General features: G+C 43.0%; 2 protein-coding genes across 3 annotated transcripts in view; one reads left to right on the top strand and one right to left on the bottom strand.

The window, feature by feature from the left end:
• Nucleotides 1–9756: 9756 nt before the first annotated feature.
• SPTY2D1OS (SPTY2D1 opposite strand) lies at nt 9757–20444 on the top strand. 2 transcript variants are annotated; one of them, XR_748706.2, is made up of 5 exons: nt 9757–9965; nt 11039–11127; nt 13290–13327; nt 13931–14028; nt 19429–20444. XR_748706.2 is itself a non-coding variant. In XM_030918497.1 (4 exons), the coding sequence occupies exons 1-3, from the start codon at nt 9897–9899 to the stop codon at nt 13309–13311; spliced, it is 180 nt and encodes a 59-aa protein (XP_030774357.1). In that variant the 5' UTR covers nt 9757–9896; the 3' UTR covers nt 13312–13327; nt 13931–14052. The 2 variants fall into 2 exon arrangements, 1 of the variants encoding a protein (XP_030774357.1); XM_030918497.1 differs by lacking the exon at nt 19429–20444 and having other exon boundaries at nt 13931–14052.
• SPTY2D1 (SPT2 chromatin protein domain containing 1) overlaps nt 19461–22703 on the bottom strand; it is a 25149-nt gene continuing 21906 nt past the window's right edge. The window contains exons 4-6 of the mRNA XM_010370181.2: nt 22498–22672; nt 21661–21738; nt 19461–20142 (exon numbers count right to left, since the gene is read on the bottom strand). Of these exons, the coding sequence (XP_010368483.1) occupies nt 20049–20142; nt 21661–21738; nt 22498–22672 (347 nt within the window). The 3' untranslated portion in view covers nt 19461–20048. The remainder of the gene's footprint in view (nt 20143–21660; nt 21739–22497; nt 22673–22703) is intronic.

The raw sequence follows: 22703 nt of genomic DNA, 5'->3' as shown, positions 1-22703 counted from the left end.
CGGATCACGAGGTCAGGAGATCGAGACCATCATGACTAACACAGTGAAACCTCGCCCGTACTAAAAATACAGAAAATTAGCCGGGCGTGTTGACAGGCGCCTGTAGTCCCAGCTACTCAGGAGGCTGAGGCAGGAGAATGGCGTGAAACCAGGAGGCGGAGCTTGCAGTGAGCCGAGATGGCGCCACTGCACTCCAGCCTGGGCCACAGGGCCAGACTCCGTCTCAAAAAAAAAAAGAAGTGCAGAGTCTAAGACCTCACCCCAGCTTTATTCAATCACAGACTCTGGGGTTGGGGACCAGCAGTTCTCTTTTAACAAGTCTTCCAGATGATTCTGATGGGCGATGAAATCCAAGAACCACGTGGGGCTTTGTAGACAATTGTAAGGATTGTGGCCTGTCCATGCCCTCCAGCCAGAGACCATCAGGAACACACCTGTACTTAAACAAGTTGAGTTCATTATTAATAGTTCTTGCAGTGAGGAAGCAGGTGCTGTGGAGAACCATTGGGACAGCTTGGTGAGAGAGAGAACTTATTACAGAATGTGGGCGATTTGCAGGAGGGCTCAAGAAAGCCAGGCTTCACCCTGGATTGGGTGCTGTCAGAAAGCAGGGACGTTTCTGAGACTATCTGAATCAGTATTGTCTGTAAGATGGACAGACTAGAATGCAGATAAAGCTATACTTGGTAAAGAAGCAGCAGTCACTCATAATAGAGAAGAACATTTTTATATTTCATGGCTTGCAGTGACCTTGCTCTGTCTCTTAGACAAAATTTTGAAATGGCCTCATTGTGTCTCACTTTTTTTAGTCTGACTGAACTTGTCTCATGTTGGTGTTCTGTGAGATTATGTCCCACAGAAGAATAACTGGGCCAAGCTGTGAGCATCAGTCCAGCTTCTAACAACCCTGAAGTCTAGCTGTGTCAGACCAGCTCTCAGATGTCAGGGCCTGCCTCTTCCTTTCTCAGGCTTTTAATCTGGGAGAAAGAGAAAGCCACTGGGAGGTTTCGAACAGAACAGTGACATGATGTGACTGAGTTTTAAAAAAATATTAGTAACTCTGCGGTGTTGTGAAGAGGCAGCAGTATGGGGCAAGAGTAGGCCAGAAGACAACGTAGGAGGAAGATTACAGAGAAAAGTTGTTAGAAGGGCTGTTAAGTGCATCTCAGCCAGATCTAACCAACCTTGAAACAGAACTGCCAGGGGCTGCAAGTTCTAATAGATCCTGCCAGAAATCCGTGTTATAAGGAAAAAAATACCCATTAGCAGCAAGGCCAGGGCAAGATTGTTCCATCTTTTATGAAAGAGTCTTTTATGGAAGAGGCTTTCCAGCCAAACCTTCAATTCTCTTCTGGTCTAGTCACTATACACACTTTATGCCAGATAGAGTGTGAGTGAATGTGTGTGTATGTGTGAGTAGTGTTTCCTTTGTGAAGGGTACATTGCTAAGAGTTTTATGTGCTTTAACTCTATTCATCTTCCTAAGACCCTATGACCTGGATAGAATTATTACCTCAGTTTTACTGATAAGAAAACTGTGGTTTATTGTTATATTACCTATTTTCCATGTTTCTGAGATTCTGTTGAATAAGAGATATATTAATGATAGCTTTTGGGGGGAGAAGAAGACTACAAAATTAAACACATACTGACTTTAACACACCTATTTCAAAAGAACTTAAATGTGAAATATAGGATATGTGTATAATTGTCTCCATTTTACAGATTGGAAAACCAAAGACTAAGGTTAAGTTACTGCAGAAGATGATGTCAAAGACTATCTTCCTAAGCTGTGTGTTATACTGCCTCTCACTGTGTGTGAAATTGTGATGACACTTTGTGATTAATAATAGTCTAGGAAACCAGCCAGGTGTGGTGGCTCATGCCTGTAATCCCAGGATGTTGGAACGCCCAGGCGGGCATATCACCTGAGGTCAGGAGTTCAAGACCAGCCTGGCCAAAATGGCGAAACCTCATCTTTGCTAAAAATACAAAAATTAGCGGGACATGGTGGCAGGCACCTGTAATCTCAGCTATTTAGGAGGCTGAGGCAGGGAGAATTGCTTGAATCTGGGAGGCGGAGGTTGCAGTGAGCCGAAATCTTGCCACTGCATTCTAGCCTGGGCAACAGAGTGAGATTCCATCAAAAAAAAAAAGTCTACAGAAGTCTGAATTATGTGCCTATATTGCTATGCAGTTACAAGAGAAAGGCTGTATAGTACAGACATTGGCTTTTTTTTTTAAAGCCTCTCCCTTGACTTCCATCCTGACCACCAGGCTACCCTCATCTCCTGAAACTGGTGCTGTTAGATCCTATAATCCAATTAGATTGAAACATTCACTCTTCCCCAAGTACATTGTGTTCTTCCTTGCCTCATGCCTTACCTGCCAGGAGTATTTTATTATACTGTTGTACCTGTCTACCTCCATTTCCACTCCTCTTTCTGTCCTCAAATACTGTAAGGCCCTGGCAAATAGGGGTTGAATCTCATTCATCTCTATATTCCCAGTGCCTAGTATAATTATTGAATAGTGTAATTATTGAAGATATAGACCTGCCCCTGTATACATAGTCACGTATACAGTTTGTTTTGTGTCCAATTTCTGGAATGTTTGTAGATTTACTGAAGTGTTCTAGACCCCAGGCATCGTTGGTGGGAGCATAATTTGCTACAACCTTTGGGCAGAGTAGTCTTGTAGACCTTTGATCCTATAATGCCACGTTGGGAATCTGTCTTACAGAAATAAAAGTACTCAGGATATATGTACAAAGATGTTAATAATGTTAAAAGGGGGGAAATGTCCCAAACATATGCTGCATCTTTGTAAGTTTTAGAAAAAACACAAAAATGTCTTGTCTAAAATTAGAACTTGTGTTTTTGGTGCTCTACCTCTGATCTCTATTTATACCCTTTGTTGCTTTCATGATTATTGGCCCTATGAGACATATTGTTAGGGGACGAAACCTTGTTATTCCAAACATCACACATATATATATTCTTACATACCCCCTTTTTTTTTTTTTTGAGATGGAGTCTTGCTCTGTTACCCTGGCTAGAGTGCAGTGGCACGATCTTAGCTCACTGCAACCTCTGCCTCCTGGGCTCAAATGATTCTCCTGTTTTAGCCTCCCAAGAAGCTGAGATTACAGGTGTGTACCAATACGCCCGGCTAATTTTTGAATTTTTAGTAGAGGCAGGGTTTCACCATGTTGGTCAGGCTGGTTTCAAACTCCTGATGTCAGGTTATCCACCCACCTCTGCCTCCCAAAGTGCTAGGATTACAGGCGTGAGCCACCACACCCAGCCTATCATATACTTCTTAAATGTATGGAACTTAACTGTTGTGTTCACTGACAGCAATTTTGCATCTCAGGTCATCCTCAAATATCCTTTGTAACAACCTATGTTTTTATGACCTTGTGAATTAAAACTGCAATTTTTCTTAAGCTAATTCTTTTTGTAAGGATTTTATTTTATTTTATTTTATTTTATTTTATTTTATTTTATTTTATTTTATATCATTATTTTTTGAGATAGAGTCTCCACTGTCGCCCAGGCTGGAGTGCAGTGCTGCAGTCTCTGCTCATTTCAACCTCCACCTCCCAGGTTCCAGCGATTCTCATGCCTCCGCCTCCCAAGTAGCTGGGATTACAGGCGCCTGCCACCATGCCCGGCTATTTTTTGTATGTTTAGTAGAGACAGGGTTTCCCCATATTTGCCAGGCTGAGCTGGAACTCCTGGCCTCAGGTGATCCTCCTGCCTCCTCCTCCCAGAGTGCTGAGATGACAGGCCTAAGCCACTACACTGGGCCTGTAAGGATTTTATACAGCCTCTGCATTTTCTTACTGTGTCTAAATTTGCATGCTCTTTTTTTTTTTTTTTTTTTTTTTTTGAGGCAGAGTTTCCTTTGTTACCCAGGCTGGAATGCAGTGGCACAATCTTGGCTCGCTGCAACCTCAGCCTCCCGAGTAACTGGGATTACAGGCATGCACTACCACGCCTGGCTAATTTTTGTATTTTTAGTAGAGATGGGGTTTTGCCATGTTGGCCAGGCTGGTCTAGAATTTCTGACTTCAGGTGATTCACCCACCTCTGTCTCCCAAAGTGCTGGGATTACAGGTGTGAGCCCCTGCGCCCAGCCTGAACTTTGCATACTTTCTTGTCATCTTTTTGCTTCCCTGGTTAACAAGAAAAAAATTGGCCATGATTAGAAATTTGTTAGAAAAAAAAATTATTTCACCACCAATACATTTATTTGCAGGAGATAGGGTCAAATCTTACCATCAACTTTTTTTTTTTTGAGACGGAGTCCCACTGTGCCACCCAGGCTGGAGTGCAGTGGTGTAATCTCAACTCACTGCAACCTCTACCTCCTGGGTTCACAAGATTCTCCTGCCTCAGCCTCCCGAGTAGCTGGGATTATAGGTGCCCACCACCACGCCCAGCTGATCTTTTTCATATTTTTAGTAGACATGGCATTTCACTATATGTTGACCAGTCTGGTCTCAAACTCCTGACCTCAAGTGATCCACCCACTTCAGCCTCCCAAAGTGCTGGGATTATAGGCGTGAGCCACCACGCCTGGCCTTATGGACTTTTAAATTAGGTAGGACTACAGTCACTGATCTGCCTAACCTCTGGGTATTTATCCTGCACACAAGGCATCACCAGTAAATACATGAACATTAGATGAGGGGGACACATTCTGACTAATCACATGATTGCCTATTCAGAGGAAGGTACTGCCCTTGTATCAAAAGAAGTATTGAGAAAAATAAAGGCAGAGCCTAACATTTGCCTCCTAGCACAGGCTGAAACATGATAGTGGCCTTGTGCAGAAGAATGGTGCTTTCAGTGAGCTGCAAGATAGGAGCTGGACCAACTAGGGGGTTGGACAGGGGTGGGATCTGACCTGGTTAGCCTTTCCCCATCCAATCTGGGCCTCCAAAAGCCATTCTCTGGCCCTCTGAACAAGGCAGACTCAGCAAATCTGGGAAGTATGGGGATTCTGCCAATTCCCTACCTAGCCCCCACCTCCCCCAGGTTTGGCAGGTGATCTAATCCCCAGGGTGCAGCCCCACCCCCATCTGACCCCACATCTGGACAAACACATGACAAATATGGAAACTGAAGCCCAGCTGGGCTGGAGCACATCTGGTTGTTGCTGTGTTGGAGTCATCTTGCAGGTGTCCTGAGATAATCAGGCCTCACCCATGGGGCCAGGTTGAGACAGCGTGTTTTTTTTGAAGATGACTCAGGTTGCTCCAGGTCAAAGCATGATCCTGATGACACTTGGTGGAAAAGCAGGCTGGAGCCTCATAAGAGCTGGCCCTGCTCTTCTTACAGCAGTAAATCCAGGATTTGAACACCAGTGAGTAAGGCGAGAGCCCAGCCTGCGGCCCACAGTTGTTCACAGCCATGAGGCTGCCAACCAGCAGGAAAGGGGAGGTCAGCATGCTCACTGCAATCTCCATCACAAACTTGATGTAGCTCTGGATGGACAGGGCCTGGCCTAACTGGGAACCCCAATTCTGGTCATTTCTCAGCCCCCCTAGGTGTCACTCATGCTGTCATCTACCAGGTAGTCATTTATTGAGGCCCGTGCCGGGGGTGGTGGAGAATGAACAGACACAAGAGACAAAGACAAACAGAGAACATGGTGGCCGCGCCTAGAGCCTCCGCCTCACTTTATTTATACTCCATAAATTCCACGTCAGCAAAAATAACACAGTGCAAAACAAACTTTCTGCACCCAGATATAACCTACTGCTTAGTTCCTTGTCTCTTAAGTTCTTTCTTATTTTGTCTGCCTTCTTGGCGCCTACTAGAGTTCATTAAAAGTTCAACTAAAGATACTGTCCTTGACTACTGGAGTTCATTGAAAGTGCAACTAGCTAGAGATACTGTCCTTGAGCCTTATCTATTCTCAGTGTATTATTTTCAATGGGCCCTGCAGTCATTGATAAAAGTGGGCCAGCAGGTTATAGCCTCACAAGAAAACTACTTCACCCAGGAGATGAAGGATCAAGCCAACAAAGAATCCCAGCAGCCCTTCCTCTTTGAAAATCTTCTCAGTGGAGCTCAGCACACCACTGTACTTGACCTCCCATCCCACAAATTAGACCATGCAGCACATTGAGATGGCATGCAGGCGGTGGGCCAACATACAGGACACACACTGCATCATCATCCCCTAGGAGGTCTCCTTCACTGCTTGCTTCAGAGAAGTCTTCATATCCGTCCTTATTGGAAACCTGCTTGTTTTCATCTGGAGGGAAAACCTTCCTGCTGCCCCCATTACAAAGGAGAGGGATCACATCAGTTGGAGGCTCAGACCTTGGAACAGCCCTGTCTTGCCATCCATCACACCCATGCCTACTGCCACAAAAAGCTTCAGTGGTCAGGGAGTTGTCTTCAGGCCCCAGGCCCCACCATCCATTCTGCTGGCCAAGGGTAGGATGGATGTGCAGTGGGCGCTCTCCACCTTCACTGCAAGTTCCTGCTCCACCTCCAGCTCCTGCCATCTCCGTGGCACTACCACAAGCCTGGGGCCAGAAATTTTAACAATCACAGCATTGTTTATGGTGATAAAAATTGGGAAAAAATCTGAATGTACATTATGCCAGTTATTTATTGCCTTTTAGTTCCAAATCCACCATTTATTGCTTGCTCTACCATAATGAAGCTGGGCCCTTTAAGCATTTCTTCCTTGTTAGTGGAATGCTAACATTTTGTCAGTAGAGGGCCTTCGGAGGATACTACAAGAGGAAGGGCTTTCTCTTCCTAGTTCCAGTGTGTGTCTATTCCTGATTCTGTTCAAGGCTGCCAATGGCATGTGTGGGGACTTCTAGTGGCACTCACCCTGTCAAGTATCAGTGGCTCCACTGCAGACTGCTTCCACACCTGTGTCACTGAGACAATTTTCCAGTGAGTTCCACCAGCACCCATTGCCAGCATTAGCCTGCAGCAGCTCATTAGACCACTACCGTCCAGTTGGTCATGTCCACAACTCCTCCAACATGTTTTGGATCTCAGCCCTGGAGGGGACGGGACTATTCCAAATTTATTGCTTCCTTTGGGTACTTTGCCTCAGCCCTAGCAGTAGTGACTACTCCCTATATATGCTGTTCCTGTAATATGTAACACTTTCTACCCCTTCTATAGTCAGTCACTTGCTCCTAGTTGATAACTCCCTTTATTAAAATTTTCAAATTACTGTGTGGTTTTCTGTCTCCTGATTGGACTTAACCTACTGTATCACTGGGAGCAAGATGAAATAAACTAGAATATTATGCAAGAATTAAGAATAACATAAGCTAGGCACAGTGACTCACGCCTGTAATCTCAGCACTTTGGGAGGCCGAGGCAAGAGGCTAACTTGAGCCCAGGAGTTTGAGATCTGCCTGGTCAACATAGCGAGACCCTACCTTTACAAAAAAAAAAAAAAAAAAAAAAAAAAAATTAGCCAGGCATGGTGGTACGCACTTGTAGTCCCAGCTACTTGGGAGGCTGAGATGGGAGGATCGCTCTAGCCCAGGAGTTCAAGGCTGCAGTGATCTGTGACTGCCACTGCACTCCAGCCTTGACAACAAAGACTGTCCAAGAACATACACTTCTGCTTCTGCCTATGAAGGATCAACTGTTACAGAAATTACCTTCTCTTTATAAATAGAAAATTGCACAAAACATGAAATAATTGTTTTCAGATCTTGTATAAGAGACAGCACAAGACTGTGTACTTTGAAAGAAAGGAAACCAGTGAAGGTGAGTCCTACAATTGCTCCAGCCAGGTGGCAGTTTTCAGGCTATAGCACAGAAAGGGGTTACCCAACTGAGCGTTTGACTGAGTTGAAAAGAAAGATAGCAAAGTACAGCAGAGGCCAGAATTTGCAGGATGGAGTACTAAGAAGAGGGAGCTCCATGGAGAAAGCTCTGTAGCTTTCCACAGGGGCCCTTGTGAGTCCGGCTGAGTTCTGTCTGCACATATATGGGATAAAACTCGATGAGGCCTGGAAAAGGTCCACCCAAAAGCAGTAGGCCAAACACTTATTGGAGTTCCTGAAGGGCAGGGAATTGTGAAACATTCCACAGATTTGAAAGATCAAGGCTGGGCACAGTGGCTCATGCCTGTAACCCGAGCACTTTGGGAAGCCGAGGCTGGCGGATCACCTGAGTTCGGGAGTTCGAGACTAGCCTAACCAACGTGGAGAAACCCTGTCTCTACTAAAAATACAAAATTAGCCGGGCATGGTGGTGGGTGCCTATAATCCCAGCTACTCGGGAGGCTGAGGCGGAAGAATCACTTGAACCGGGGAGGCGGAGGTTTCCGTGAGCTGAGATCACGCCATTGCACTCCAGCCTAGGCAACAAGAGCGAAACTCCGTCTTGAAAAAAAAAATCTAATACAATCGGCCTCAGAGAAGGTGCTCAGAGAAAGTGGTCATTAACTCAGCAGTGGGGATATTAACCCTAGAGTAAAGGCTGCTCCTAGTCTATCATAAAACTTAGAACAAACCTCAGAAGAATCAAACTGATCACAAGTAACTTAAGTGCACCTTAGAATAAAATTTAACACTGTTGAAAGGAATGCAACAAAATGCAGCACTCAGCACTAAAATTTACCATGTTCAACATCTAATCAAAAGTTGTAAGACATTTAAAGAAGCAGGAAATATCACAGCAGGTCAGACACAGTGGCTCATGCCTATAATCCCAGGACTTTGGGAGGATGAGGCGGGTGGATCACCTGAGGTCAGGAGTTCGAGACCAGCCTGGTCGACATGGTGAAACCCCATCTCTACTAAAAATACAAAAATTAGCCTGGCGTGGTGACGGGTACCTATAATCCCAGCTACTTGGGAGGCTGAGGCAGGAGAATCACTTGAACCCAGGAGGTGGAGGTTTCAATGAGCTGAGATCACACCACTGCACTCCAGCCTGGGCAACAGAGCAAGACTCTGTCTCAAAAAAAAAATTCTAGAGATGAAAAATACATTAAATGTCCATGACGTTGTAGCAGAAAAGCAAAAAAGATACTTGGTAACCTCTGAGAGGGTATCTAATAGTGAGGTGGGGCTAGAAGTCAGAATGCAATGCATGGAAGAGAGGTGTAGATTGGAAAAAGCTTTGAGTGTGGACCACTTGTTTAGAAAGTTTGGTCATAAAAGAAAATTAAGAAATAAGACAGGGAAGGAGCCACAGTATCATCTGGAGGTTTCTTTGAGGAAAGGACAGGGGTACCTGTGGCTTCATGATGGTAAAGAAAAGAGAATCAATGGAGAGGAACTAACCCAAGGTGATGAAGATGTGGGTATACCATTGTCCTGAGGAACCCCTTGAGATGGGGAGGGAGGTTTTGCAGGGACAGAAATAGAGACAGACATCTGTCTCGTTTACCTATAATTCAGTTTGTTTTATTCACATGTCATACACCTAGCAGCAAAACACCTTTCCAAATCTCTGCCTCTGGTGTAAAGAGCCCGGCTGCCCGAGAGGCAGCTAAGTCCTAAGTCTTGGTGCTGATCTGGAGCATCAGCTATGTGCTGTAGTGCACGCCACTTAGGCTCTAGTCTAAGCCTCAGTTTTCTCATTAGTGAAATGGGGTTAACAGTAATACCTACTTCCTAGTGTTGCTGTTTACTGCGCAGCTGCTGGTCTGGGGGCAGTGTCTTTGGTATGTTTTGAGTCTGGGCCATATGACCAATGATGTCACAATGCCCTAATAGATTTCAGCTTCTCCACTAGGGAGCTGTGGATCCTTTGGAGCCAAGGACTCGAACAGACATGCGAGACCTCTACCAACTGAAGGTTTCGTGAGCACACTCCTTTGCTAAGATCTTGGTGAATAGTCTTTCACTGTGCAGTTGTATCTTAGAAATTGTTTTACGTTTGATCATGATTGTGCTTGGCTGGATGTTTTTTGTTGGACTTGCATGTTACATGGGCACGTTTCCAGAGTCGATGGTAAGTAATGGCTCTGCCTGTCAATCCCTGGTGGTCAGTCCTGGTGCTGGCTCATCTTCCTGTCTGGGTTTTCTGACCAAATGGGAAAGATAATTGAGGTCTCACCACTAACTGGAAGTCAGAATGTGATGGGAACAAAGTTAGTGTCCCAGGCTACCAGGCTACTTCCCATCCCACTAGGGATATCCCTTTTTGTTTTGTTTTGTTTTTGAGATGGAGTTTCACTCTTGTTGCCCAGGCTGGAGTGCAATGGCGCAATCTCGGCTCACCACAACCTCCTCCTCCCAGGTTCAAGCGATTCTTCTGCCTCACTCTCCCGAGTAGCTGGGATTACAGGCATGCACCACCACACCTGGCTAATTTTGTGTTTTTATTAGAAATGGGGTTTCTCCATGTTGGTCAGGCTGGTCTCAAAGTGCCAACCTCAGGTGATCCACCCACCTCGGCCTCCCAAAGTGTTGGGATTACAGGCGTGAGCCACAATGCCCAGCTGGGGACATACTTTTTTTTTTTTTTTTTGAGATGGAGTCTTGCTCTGTTGCCCAGGCTGGAGTGCAGTGGCATGATCTCGGCTCACTGCAAGCTCCGCCTCCTGGGTTCACGCCATTCTCCTGCCTCAGCCTCCCGAGTAGCTGGGACTACAGGCGCCACCACCATGCCTGGCTAATTTTTTGTATTTTTAGTAGACACGGGGTTTCACCGTGTTAGCCAGGATGGTCTCGATATCCTGACCTCGTGATACGCCCTCCTTGGCCTCCCAAAGTACTGGGATTACCAGGGTGAGCCACTGCGCCCGGCCGGGACATCCTTTTAAGTCTTTCCTTTTTCCCCCCCCCGTCTTGCTTATATAGCTGCACTTGTTTCAAAGCACTATGGAATTTGCAAGGGGTCTGCTGGAGACCATATTTGACTTGTGGGTTTCAGGCCAAGTGGATCAGTGGTTGTTGGTAGGAAGGGGGACGGTAGGGATTGGTGGGGACTTTTAGTAGCCCTTCTAGTCCCACACAGAGGCAGTTACCCTCTGGGCCAGTGAGTAGAGCCATCTCTGCCCTCAAATTTTCTTTCTGATTCAGCCTCCAACTCTGAAGTGGCAGGAAAGGTGGCCTGTTCAGGAGAGCAAGACACAACTGAAGAGGCAGGCTTTAGATGAAGATCTGCCGCAGTAAGTGGGTGGTCAGGTCTGGTGGGCTGGATTCCTCCCTTTCCAAAGTACTTGGTAGAACCCTGAAATCTCAGTGGAGAGTGTTTATTCCTCTGGAAAATATAACAAACTGTGGAAGGGGAAATGATTTGGTGAGTACAGCTGAGGACAGCAGGCCAAAGTTGTCTATTAATAACCATGTCTCATAGGTGTTGTTTTGAAGACTGTTCCCATCTATTATTTTTCTTCTCACAACACTGTAATATATTATACTATTAATAGCATTCTTTTTTTTTTTTTCCTAAGACAGGTCTTGCTCTGTCATCCAGGCTGGAGTGAGGTGCAGGCAGTCTTCCCACCACAGCTTCCTGAGTAGCTGATCCTCAGGGCACATGCCACCATGCCTAGCTAATTGTTTTTTTTTTTTTTTTGAGACGGAGTCTCACTCTGTCACCCAGGCTGGAGTGCAGTGGCATGATCTCAGCTCACTGCAAACTCCACCTCCTGGGTTCACGCCATTCTCCTGCCTCAGCCTCCTGAGTAGCTGGGACTGCAGGAGCCCTGGCTAATTTTTTAAAAAAATTTTTGTAGAGACAGGGTCTCACTATGTTGCCCAGGCTGGTCTTGAACTCCAGGACTCAAGTGATCCTCCTGCCTTGGCCTCCCAGAGTGCTGGGATTGCAGGCATGAGCCACCATGCCTTGCCAGGACCAGCATTTTAATATCCCTTTTGGCAGGTCCTGAAACTGGAGTTAACATTGAACTTGAGTTTAGGTCCTAACTTTGCGACTAGCTGTGTGACCTTGGGAAAGTTTAATTACTTTCTTTGAACCTCAGTTTCAAAGTTTCTTCTGTACAACAGGAGATATCTGAATATCTTGCTATTTTTGTGACAATTATATTTGGGAATTAATGTAAAGCATTTAATGCAAAGCTAAAAAATTAGCATTTAGTAAAATACTAACTTAACAACAAGCAAATAATGAACCAGTCAACAAAGATTAACTGGTGATAGTGACCTCAATTATTTACCTGAGGCCACACACAGTAGCTCTTTGGTAAAGGTGGGATGCGAGCACAGATCTCTGTCTCTGGACTTAATAGCCTCCCATACTCATTCCACTAGACCAACCTGCCTACAGGAAACACTAATGGCAGTATCCTTTTTAGCAGACCATCTCCTGGGTTTCTTACATTTCACCCCATTTCATTCAGACCTGATTTTTTTTTCAGAGCTGTTCCTATTGTTAGAGAAACTTAACTTGGAGAGTTTTAATAATATACTGATTACAGAAGCAGAAGGTTTTTTGGAAGCTACTCCAGAAATTAGGGGTGTTCAGCCCCAGCCCCAGGTATAGTAAGAGCAGGACATGATGGCTGGGTTTTTTTTTATCTCCATCTGCCCCAGGACTTCTGTGAACGCATTAGCCCAAAGCAGTCAGAACTTTGTGGCAGTCCTGACCAGACCACTTAAACTATTCTGTGCCTCAGTTTCTCCAGCTGCAAAATGAGTAAAACAGCCCATCTTCCTTCTCTTTCCTTCTCAGGAAAATTGTAAATAGGCTCATCCTACATGATGGAGAGTTTAACTGTACCATTTTATAAAATGCAAGATTTCTTTTTTGAACAGCGTAACGATAGCATATGAAGTTATTTGCTCATGGCATACCTAGCCAGCTAATTCTCTTAATGAACCCAGGCTTTTTTTCTTTTGCATAGCACCTGATTGCACAAAGCCAATAGTTAAACATTTTGGCAGGTGACGAGTTAATGAGTATGATGCCAGCTAGGTCCAAATCACAGACATACCAGAGCACAGGGCCCTTTTGATTAATTTTCTTTAACCCAACACATCTAGCATCCTGGACAACCATCCCATAGGTGCTCATGCTGACTGGATTGCCGAGGTTACAGGAGCTGATGTCATAATTGGTGTCTGAGCTCTGCCCCACTAAAAGGCCATGAGGAGCCACTTCAATTCAGATTAGGCCACAAAGCTCCTTAGTGAGGAGCTGCCATGCTGGGCCATCCACCATCTGGTGTCTAACAAAGACAGCCCAATTCCTAGGACTCAGGAATAGAACACTGCACCTTCCAGAAGCACTTGTTTCTTCTTGGGCACATCACTAGCTGAGAAAGAAGCCTCGTGATGATTGTTGTCTTATGGATGCTTCTCATTGCAGGAACCATGTGGAAGGGATATAAATATCCCCCAGGAGGAGTAAGTGTACCTTCAACTTTGTTCTCTGTTCCTACTTTGAAATGTATTCCTGCCCCCAGAAATAAACTAAGCATGAAATCCAACTCTAGTAACATTAGAAGCAAATACTTTTATTTTTAAAGTTACTGTAGCGGTTAGGAGAGCTCCCATTTTGTTTCACGTGATAGCGGTTGGGAGAGTTCCCATTTTGTTTCACATAATCTTTAAGGCCCAGAGTCAAAGCTTTCTGAGTTGGGCGGCCTTGTTTCTGTTGTGCTAATGGACATTTTGTATGCCCAGTCTTTGATGCCATTTCCTAAGGATCAGTCCACTTCAGAAATCCAAACTTCTGTCTTCCACAAGTAAACACTAGTCTGTAAAAGGGATCTGGTGGCAGATGTCTCTTTCCTCTCTCCTCCTGTTAGACCTTGGAATTTCTGTCTTTTCTCTCCCTCTTGTCAGCTCCCCAGTGCTAAGCTCCCCTTGCATCCAGGGTCAGAGGCATTATGTGAGACAGAATTGGAGGTAGCCTCCCCTGCCAGTCCTTGCCTGGGAGGCCAAATGCCTCAGCCCCACACTAGAAACCACTAGGCCCACATGACACACTTCCTTTTCTCCCCACAGACCCCAGTGGAAGTAAGCAAGGATGATCCTGGTGAAGTAATGCAGCTCTGAAGCTCACCTGACCAGCTGTACAGTTCTTGTTGTTGGTTTCGCATAAAGTAATTGCACATTATTTTGTCATATTTTATGTTAAGAAGTTACTGCACTTTTTAAGATGCATGAAGGCTTGGTATTCTGTTAGCTTGTAACAGGGAGACAGAGGGTGGGGAAGTAGTTGAGTGAATGGGAGACAATTGGGTCCTTCTGCTACATAGTCTCTAAGACTGGCATTAAGATACATAGTTCGGCCCAGCACAATGGCTCACGCATGTAATCTCAGCACTTTGAGAGGTCAAGGCAGGTGGATCATCTAGGGCCAGGAGTTCAAGACCAGCCTGGCCAACATGGTGAAACCCCATCTTTACTAAAAATACAAAAAATTAGCTAGGGCGTGGTGTGGTGGTACATGTCTGTAGTCCCAGCTACTCGGGAGGCAGCAGTTGCAGTGAGCTGAGATCGGGCCACTGCACTCCAGCCTGGGCAACAGAGACTCAGTCTCAAAAGAAAAAAAAAGAACCCTAAGCTTATACCATGTGGAGTAAGGACCTCATTTTTAATATTAGGGTTAGATACTAAAGTATAATTATCCTAATCCTTAAAATAACCTTCCGAAGCTATCAGCCTCATCTTACAAAATGGCAAAAATGAAGTTGAGGGACATATGTATCTTGCCAACACACACAGCCCTGGGCTGCAGAGTCAAGATTAAGATCCAGGCCTTCTGCCTTCATACTTTCATGTGCCAAGGAAAAAAGCCAGATAAGACTGGGATATCCAAGATCTTGCTGTTTAAATGTTCCCCTCACCTGAATACCCAAGAAGTTAGGCCGGGGGTGGTGGCTCACACCTGTAATCCCAGCACTTTGGGAGGCCGAGGCAGGCATATTACTTGAGGTCAGGAGTTCAAGACCTGCCTGGCCAACATGGTGAAACCCCATCTATACTAAAAATACAAAAATTTGCCAGGTGTGGTGGCGGGCACCTGTAATCCCAGCTACTTGGGAGGCTGAGGCAGAATTGTTTGAACCCAGGAGGTTGAGGTTACGGTGAGCCGAGATTGCGCCACTGCACTCCAGCCTGGGTGACAAAGCAAGACCTTGTGTCAAAAAAAAAAAAAAAAAAAAGAAAAGAAAAAAAGAAAAAAGAAAACCCAGGAAGTTGCCTGATAATTCTTTTTCATGACTACTGAAAAGATGGGAGCCTGAGAGAGACCTAACAGGAGTAAATACTTTAAAAACAAATTGTATGGAACTGTACCCATTCTGAGGATGACTGATACAGTTCCAATATTCTAAAGAAGTATACCTTTTCCAACAAAGCAGATCTTTTGTTTACATAGAAAACATTTTGTTATTTTGGAAGTTTGCTTAACTATTTGTAAGTGGCTTTTTGCAATGAATGGATTACCTTTTTTTAATGGAAAGAAAATAAATTCATAATCTATAAGCAAAACTTTAGTAATTTCTGACTCTAGGTTTCTAGCATCTTCTATTGCTTATGTGATTTAGACTCAACACTTTCCAGTGAGTTAAGTACTTACATCCTCTGGCTATATAGCTGTGCCCATTTGCCTCATAATACATTTTTTTTTGAGACAGTCTCATTCTGTCACCCAGGATAGAGTGCAGAGGTACAATCTTGGCTCACTGCAACCCCCACCTCCCAGGTTCAAGTGATTCTCATGCCTCAGCCCCCTGAATAGCAGGGATTACAACGCACACATTTTTGTATTTTTAGTAGAGACGGGGTTTTGCCATGTTGACCAGGCTGGTCTCAAACTCCCAGCCTCAAGTGATCCACCTGCTTCTACCTCCCAAAGTGCTGCGATTACAGGTATAAGCCACTGTGCCCAGCCTGCCTCATGTACATTTCTAAGGACTCCTCTTCTCAGCCATCTCAAGCTGTTTTTATCGTAAGAGACAGGACCCGGCTCATTTTGACAAGGGGAACCATATATCCAGCTGTGTCCTCCCTCCATTTGAGTAAAATTCCATAACTTGAGCCACTAAAATAGATTCCATTCCTCTGACCACCTAACAGTTCTCCTAACATGGGTGTCAGACAGCAGAACAGTTCTTTAAGCTGGTAGGGGGAGAGAAGCACTATCATGTTAGAGCAGACATGAATGTGTAAGGGAGAATAAGCAGAGGAGTGTGTGCAAGAGGCAAACCCTGTCTCTGAAGTATGACGAGTATACCGAGGTTTCTAGCTGGAAAAATGTTCAGGGTGATGAGTTAAAGAATATCTCAAAGTTTTAATCAATAAATGCAAACCAGCAAAAATATCAGTAAAATATTTTTAATGCCTACAATTTCTTATATACATAAATTGCAAAACTTTCACCTGTATATGCAAAAGTATATTCTCTTGCAGGTCAACAGCACCAGAAAACAAGCTAAGCTACCTAAAAATTTTTTTAACTTGATTTGTCCATTATGTAAAAGACAGGATGGATTTAATAACTCCAAAGAAATCTCTATCTCACTCTTAATCATACACTAAACGTCTGAATATTTAATCACATCCACTCAGAAAATAAATAGTAGTCTAATATATTCAATACATTGAAAATAAAACAACCAGTCTCTCTTCATATATTTATTCTCTTTCCAAACATGTTTTGGTCTCCTGCTATATCTCAGAAATTTACTAATAGCTGCTTTTAAGTTACAAAATACAAAACAACTTATTTCTTAGAGAAGATCTTGGGGATTACATTAAAAATGAAAATTTGAGTTCCCACATCCTTCTTTTTTTGAGACGGAGTCTCACTCTTGTCACCCAGGCTGGAGTGCAGTGGCACTATCTTGGTTCACTGCAACCTCCGCCTCCTGGGTTCAAGCGATTCTCTTGCCTCAGCCTCCCCAGTAGCTGGGATTACAGGTGCGTGCCACCACACCTGGCTAATTTTTAAATTTTTAGTAGAGACGGGGTCTCACCATGTTGGCCAGGCTGGTCTCGAACTCCTGGTCTCCAGTGATCTGCCCACCTCGGCCTCCCAAAGTGCTGGGATTACAGGCTTGAGCCACCAGGCGCCCGGCCAGACTTACTTTTTTGTTAACGGTCTTTGAACCTTTTCACGGCACACATGTAAGGCTGCCTGTGACATGTGGTACCCTGGCCTCCAACTGGACATAACTGCATTTATAGTTTAGAGAAAATACAAAGTTCTGAAAGTAGCCTTAAAAGAAGAGCTCTTTGCTTTGACATAGCAGTATCAAAAGCAAGTGGGACTGTGCAATCAGAGCCATGAGTTTTATGAAAACTACTTTCCTTTCACATCGTTTGTTAGAAAATGCCACACCCATCATCATGTAACATTATTACAATCATGAAATATTACTACATTCGTGATTAACATTACCCAAAAGGCACATCTTCAAATGTTGAATTAAGAAAATCCAAAAATCAAAACAGTAGAGAATACATTAAAAATCAAGCATTTAATTTGTAAACCTTAATGAAATAACAGCCTACTCCAGTTTCTTCAAAGGTTTGTGAGCTTTTTATAAGAGTGGTCAGGAAGTGCAGAAGAACAACATGGAAGACAGGATTTGGAAACAAGTCCAAAATTTAAAAGACTTAACCTTTTTTTTCCTTTTAAATGAGCCACAGAAGTGCTCTTTTATAATGCTGATGCAAATCAACATTTATATTACAGAAATGCACTCAGAAGTAACAGACACACAAGGTTAAAACCTGATTCTTCCCACTAAGTTCTGGAAATTTATTCTAATATAATGGTGCCTTTCTGTACAAAGAACTGTACCATATCATAAATTTACTACTAGTAAACTTTAAGCTACCAGAAATCTTTCAGCTGTGACAAGCACTTGATTGTAATGACAGATTTCGGAGTCTGAATATTGAAAAATATATATATCCAATAAAAAATTTTTGAAGGGGGAATAAAAGCACATAAATGGCAGCAGAGGAACTGGTGTTCTAAGCCTGTTTTATTACATGGGACATCACACTACCCTTAATTTCACTGAAGGTATCTGAGATGGGTGAGATAAAATCAATAGGATTTTCTACTACCATTGTAGCAGTTCTATATGTAGTTACAAAGGGTGTCATTCCTAGTGATGATGACACCTTTCATGGGATTCAACTTAAAAATTAAATCCTTGCACTTTCAAAGTTTGAAACTCGGCCGGGCGCGGTGGCTCAAGCCTGTAATCCCAGCACTTTGGGAGGCCGAGACGGGCGGATCACGAGGTCAGGAGATCAAGACCATCCTGGCTAACACGGTGAAACCCCGTCTCTACTAAAAATACAAAAAAACTAGCCGGGCGACATGGCGGGCGCCTGTAGTCCCAGCTACTTGGGAGGCTGAGGCAGGAGAATGGCGTGAACCTGGGAGGCGGAGCTTGCAGTGAGCTGAGATCCGGCCACTGCACTCCAGCCTGGGCGGCAGAGCGAGACTCCGTCTCAAAAAAAACAAACAAACAAAAAAAAAAAAACAAAAAAAAAACAAAGTTTGAAACTCAATTCAAAATGAGTCAGTCATAAAAGCCTGGCTCATATGGTCCCATTAAGGGAGGCTAACAATGGTAATCTATAATACCCAGACTTGAAGAATAAAGACTTTATGGATAAAAAGGAATAAACCAAAACATTTGGGCCATTGAAGTATAAGGGCCTGTTGTAGGACAATCCCTCCTACTTCCTAATCTCCCCCATACAATGGCTTAAGATAGCCAGAATGTTTATTGTAGAACGTTTATTATTCCTACAAGCTTATGTCTCACTTCCCCCAAGCCTCCGTACTTACAGTCAAGGACAAATGCTCTCTAGCATCATATCTCATTTTCTGTTGCTGACAGTTCTTGAGACTTGGCTTCCTTCCAGCCTGATCCTAAGTCAGCCTGACTGGAACTGCTTGGACTTGAAGCTTAAGGGATATTAAGCCTATATTTATGACTTTAAAAAGGGTGAAAATGAGTTTCCACAGCTCAGTAAAATAACGGTAACAAGGAATATCCCTTCCTACCTGGGGAAAAAAATCTCTTCACAGTGCATAGTTTGAAATCAAAGTGCAATATGGGCAAAAAGAGAAGGTGGTGCTCTCGATACCATAAATTTAGTTTTTGGTTTTCTGCCATTAATATTTGCTAACAAATTCAAGCTAAAAAATGAAGTCATTAATGTCACGAGGTACGGGGGCACCTTGGGATTTCAAAATATTTTTATGATGGGGAAGGGGAGGAGGGGGGAGCCTCACATGTTACTTCCTTATTTTATAAACTATTACTCTTTCAAATCTAATGTTTGAATAAAATATTTTTTCTTCAATATAAAAATGAACTTTTTTAGATAAAAATCAATCAGCACAGTGACCTTGTCTATCTTACACTAAAGCCAACATAACAGTATATCTGAAAGGAAAATTTAGAAAACAATATTATACTGTTATAACCTGTATTTTAACTTGAAAATTTTTTCATTAATTCTAGCCACCTAAATTAATAAGTAAGAATGCTCAGCATCCAATCCATGAATACAGAATTTATTCTACTTTGTACTTCAAAGTCACAGGATGACATCCATATGATAGTTATAAATTCTACTCTACATTTTCAAGTTCTCAATCCATAGATTAGGACAAGTCACTTTATTGCTGGCAACATTCATGGAAGGTCCAGGTTTCTCATAAAAAGACTAATTTTGATTGGGAGCAGGGCAGTGCCCTACTCACAGATCAGCAGAATTATAGAAATCAAGAGACAACCTTTTTTTTCCTTTCAAAGTAGCAAAGGAACAATAAAAGATTGGCTGACTGGTGACTGGCCCCACATAAGAGTGCATAGCTCATCAGGATCAAGGCTGGCATCTGTGAACAGTTAACTTCATAAGAGCACATGTGGGCATTATATCATCTGCATTACAGATTTCACCCTGGAAAATATCTGAAAATATTTTATGCTCAAATGACAGCCTGCAAATGACAGTATGCATTCCTTCTCCTTGAGTACCCAAGTATAAATCTAAAATGATAAGGGGACTTCTTCAGTCTGAAGGCAGGAAATCCTTGCAGCAGAGCAGCTCTAGAATTTCATAAAAATAAAAGCAGCAGCTAACGCCTCTTCAGCTTCTTGGCCCTTCGACGTTGCATTTCTTCTTCTTCACGTCTCATTTCCTCTAAGTCCTCTTGCATACCTAGTCTTAAGCTGCCAAAGAATTTTTAAAGGGTATTTGTTAATATACATGAGATGATCACTTTCCTTAAAAAGAATGAAATTTCCAACTGGGAGCTCACATGGATTGTGCTGATGCTCTCAAAATGCTTCAAGGCTTTACCACTGAAAACAAACTAGCAGGGATTTTTTTTTTACCAAGGGTCACAGACCCTAATTGTAGTGGGAAAAAGAACTCACACACCACAAAAACCTTAGTATTTCCATTAAAATAATAAAATATAAGTTTATCTCAATAGCTTTTAAAAATAAACAGCAAGAAGCATTTATTCATTAACATTCTATTCTTGTTCTCTTCCAACACTTTAGTTTGAAATTTTATGGGCAAGAGGGAGAAAAAGATTTAGTATTCTGGCTTGAGGCTGAGGTGAATTATTTACCTATAATAACATTATGGCTGGGCACGGTGGCTCACGCCTGTAATCCCAGCACTTTGGGAGGCCGAGCCAGGCGGATCACCTGAGGTCAGGAGTTTCAGACCAGCCTGGCCAACATATAGTGAAACCCTGTCTCTACTAAAAATTACAAATATTAGCTGGGCGTGGTAGTACACAACTGGAGTCCCAGCTACTTGGGAAGCTGAGGCAGAAGAACTGCTTGAACCCGGGAGGCGGGGGTTGCAGTGAGCCACAATCATGCCACCGCACTCCAGCCTCGGTGACAGAGTCTTAGACCCCATCTCTTAAAAAAAAACAAAAAACAAAAAACAAACCACTATAAACAAAGTAATTACTTTTTACCCCAGTGGAGAAATTATCATTAGCTTACTATCAGATAGCCAAACAGAAATCAGAGGAAATATAATATACCTATATCCCTGAGGCCAGCAATGTTACAGGTTACCAAGATTGAGATGTGTCTGATACAGAAAGAAAAGCAAGAATTTGCTACAACAGGATTAGGGAAAGCGTCTAACATTTACTGTGTATCCATACATGTGAGGCACTACACTAGGCACCTTGTACACATGTCTTAATCCTCGTAATACTTAAATGAGTAAAACAGTATATTCTCATTTTACAGAAGAAAATAGGCTGGGCATGGTGGCTCACATTTATAATCCCAACACTTTGGGAGGCTAAGACAGGAGGATTGCTTGACCCCAGGACTTTGGGACCAGCCTGGATAACAAAGCAAGACCCCATCTCTTAAAAACAAACAAAAAAAACAGTGATGGTCCAGTGCAGTGGCTCATGCCTGTAATCCCAGCACTGTGGGAGGCTGAGATGGGAGGATCACTTCAGGCCAAGAGTTTGAGACTAGCCTGGTCAACACAGTGAGACCCCATCTCTGTTAAAAAACAAAAAAACAAAAACCAGTGAAAAAACAGAACTGTTAAGGAATTTGTCTAAGGCCCTACAGCTAGTAAACAGGATTGGAATCCAGAATTCTCTGGCCCAAAGCCCCAGTTCCCAATGATGTAACTGTAGCAATAAGCAGAAAGGAATTTTTAGGACATTTTTGCACAAGTGTGTTAAATTTTATGCTTACCTCTTTGCTTCTTCCTTCTGCTGCTCTTTCCAACTACTTTCCATGTAACGTAAGGCATAATCACTTTCATCTTTGTATCTGACAAAAGGAAATCAAAATGATAAAAAGAGAAAACTTCAATTTTCAAAAGGAACTACGTCCTCTCATTTAAAAAATCAGTATCTCCTTTAAAACTAAATCAAGCACACGTTTAGAATTATTACTCCTTGCTTGGCATCGAGTGAGGGGAGTGGAGGATGGATAGAGGTAGGTTTCTGAAGTAAAGACAAGTTTTAGATAAGCCCTTATTACCCTCAGAGGGCAACTATTCTGAAGCTAATGTTCAGTGAAGGTACCAATCCTACAGTGCTTCCTCAACTCACTCACCTACATTTACTTGATAATTTATATTAAAATTTGAAAGCACAGTATATATGAAAATTATTTTATATATAATAATCTAATTAGAGCTTCATGACCATCATGAGGTGGGGAAAGACTTTAGACCAGAGGAAACTGAAGCAGATAGGTTAACGGACCAAGAACATACAGCTTGTTCTTTCAAGAGCCAATCTACTTCTACTACACTAAGCTGCTTCAATCTCACTAAATATATATCTTGTAACAATTTAAAAGGGTTTTTTTTGTTCCTCATGCAAATAACTACAGAAACTATTTTGAATTAAATATAAAATATTTAGTGCTAAAGGAGTACATTTATTTAAAACAACAATCACACAAGGGTTCCTAATTAAGAATTATATTCAGTGCCTCTACTATTAGTTTATTACCCCATGACATGAATTATTTAAAATAAGAAAAGGATGTCATAGTTATCTGAATCTTCTTTAGTCTTACTTTTTTCGGTCATAACCAAAAATTTCTCTAATGTGCTTGGATATTTCTTCCTGAGGCTCTCCTTCATCTTCGATAAAATCTTCCATTTCAGAGTCGTATTCATCATCATCATCATCTTCCTCATCATATTCTCGCTGCCTTTTGTAACCAGTAGGGTAGGGAAGCCTTTGAGGACCTAAGAAACCATAAAGAATATTGCAACTTAA

The sequence above is a fragment of the Rhinopithecus roxellana genome, chromosome 15 (assembly GCF_007565055.1).
Source record: "Rhinopithecus roxellana isolate Shanxi Qingling chromosome 15, ASM756505v1, whole genome shotgun sequence".
In the NCBI taxonomy this organism is placed as follows: domain Eukaryota; kingdom Metazoa; phylum Chordata; class Mammalia; order Primates; family Cercopithecidae; genus Rhinopithecus; species Rhinopithecus roxellana.
Note: the sequence above shows the minus strand (reverse complement) of the source record. Positions and strands in the feature narration are given on the sequence as shown.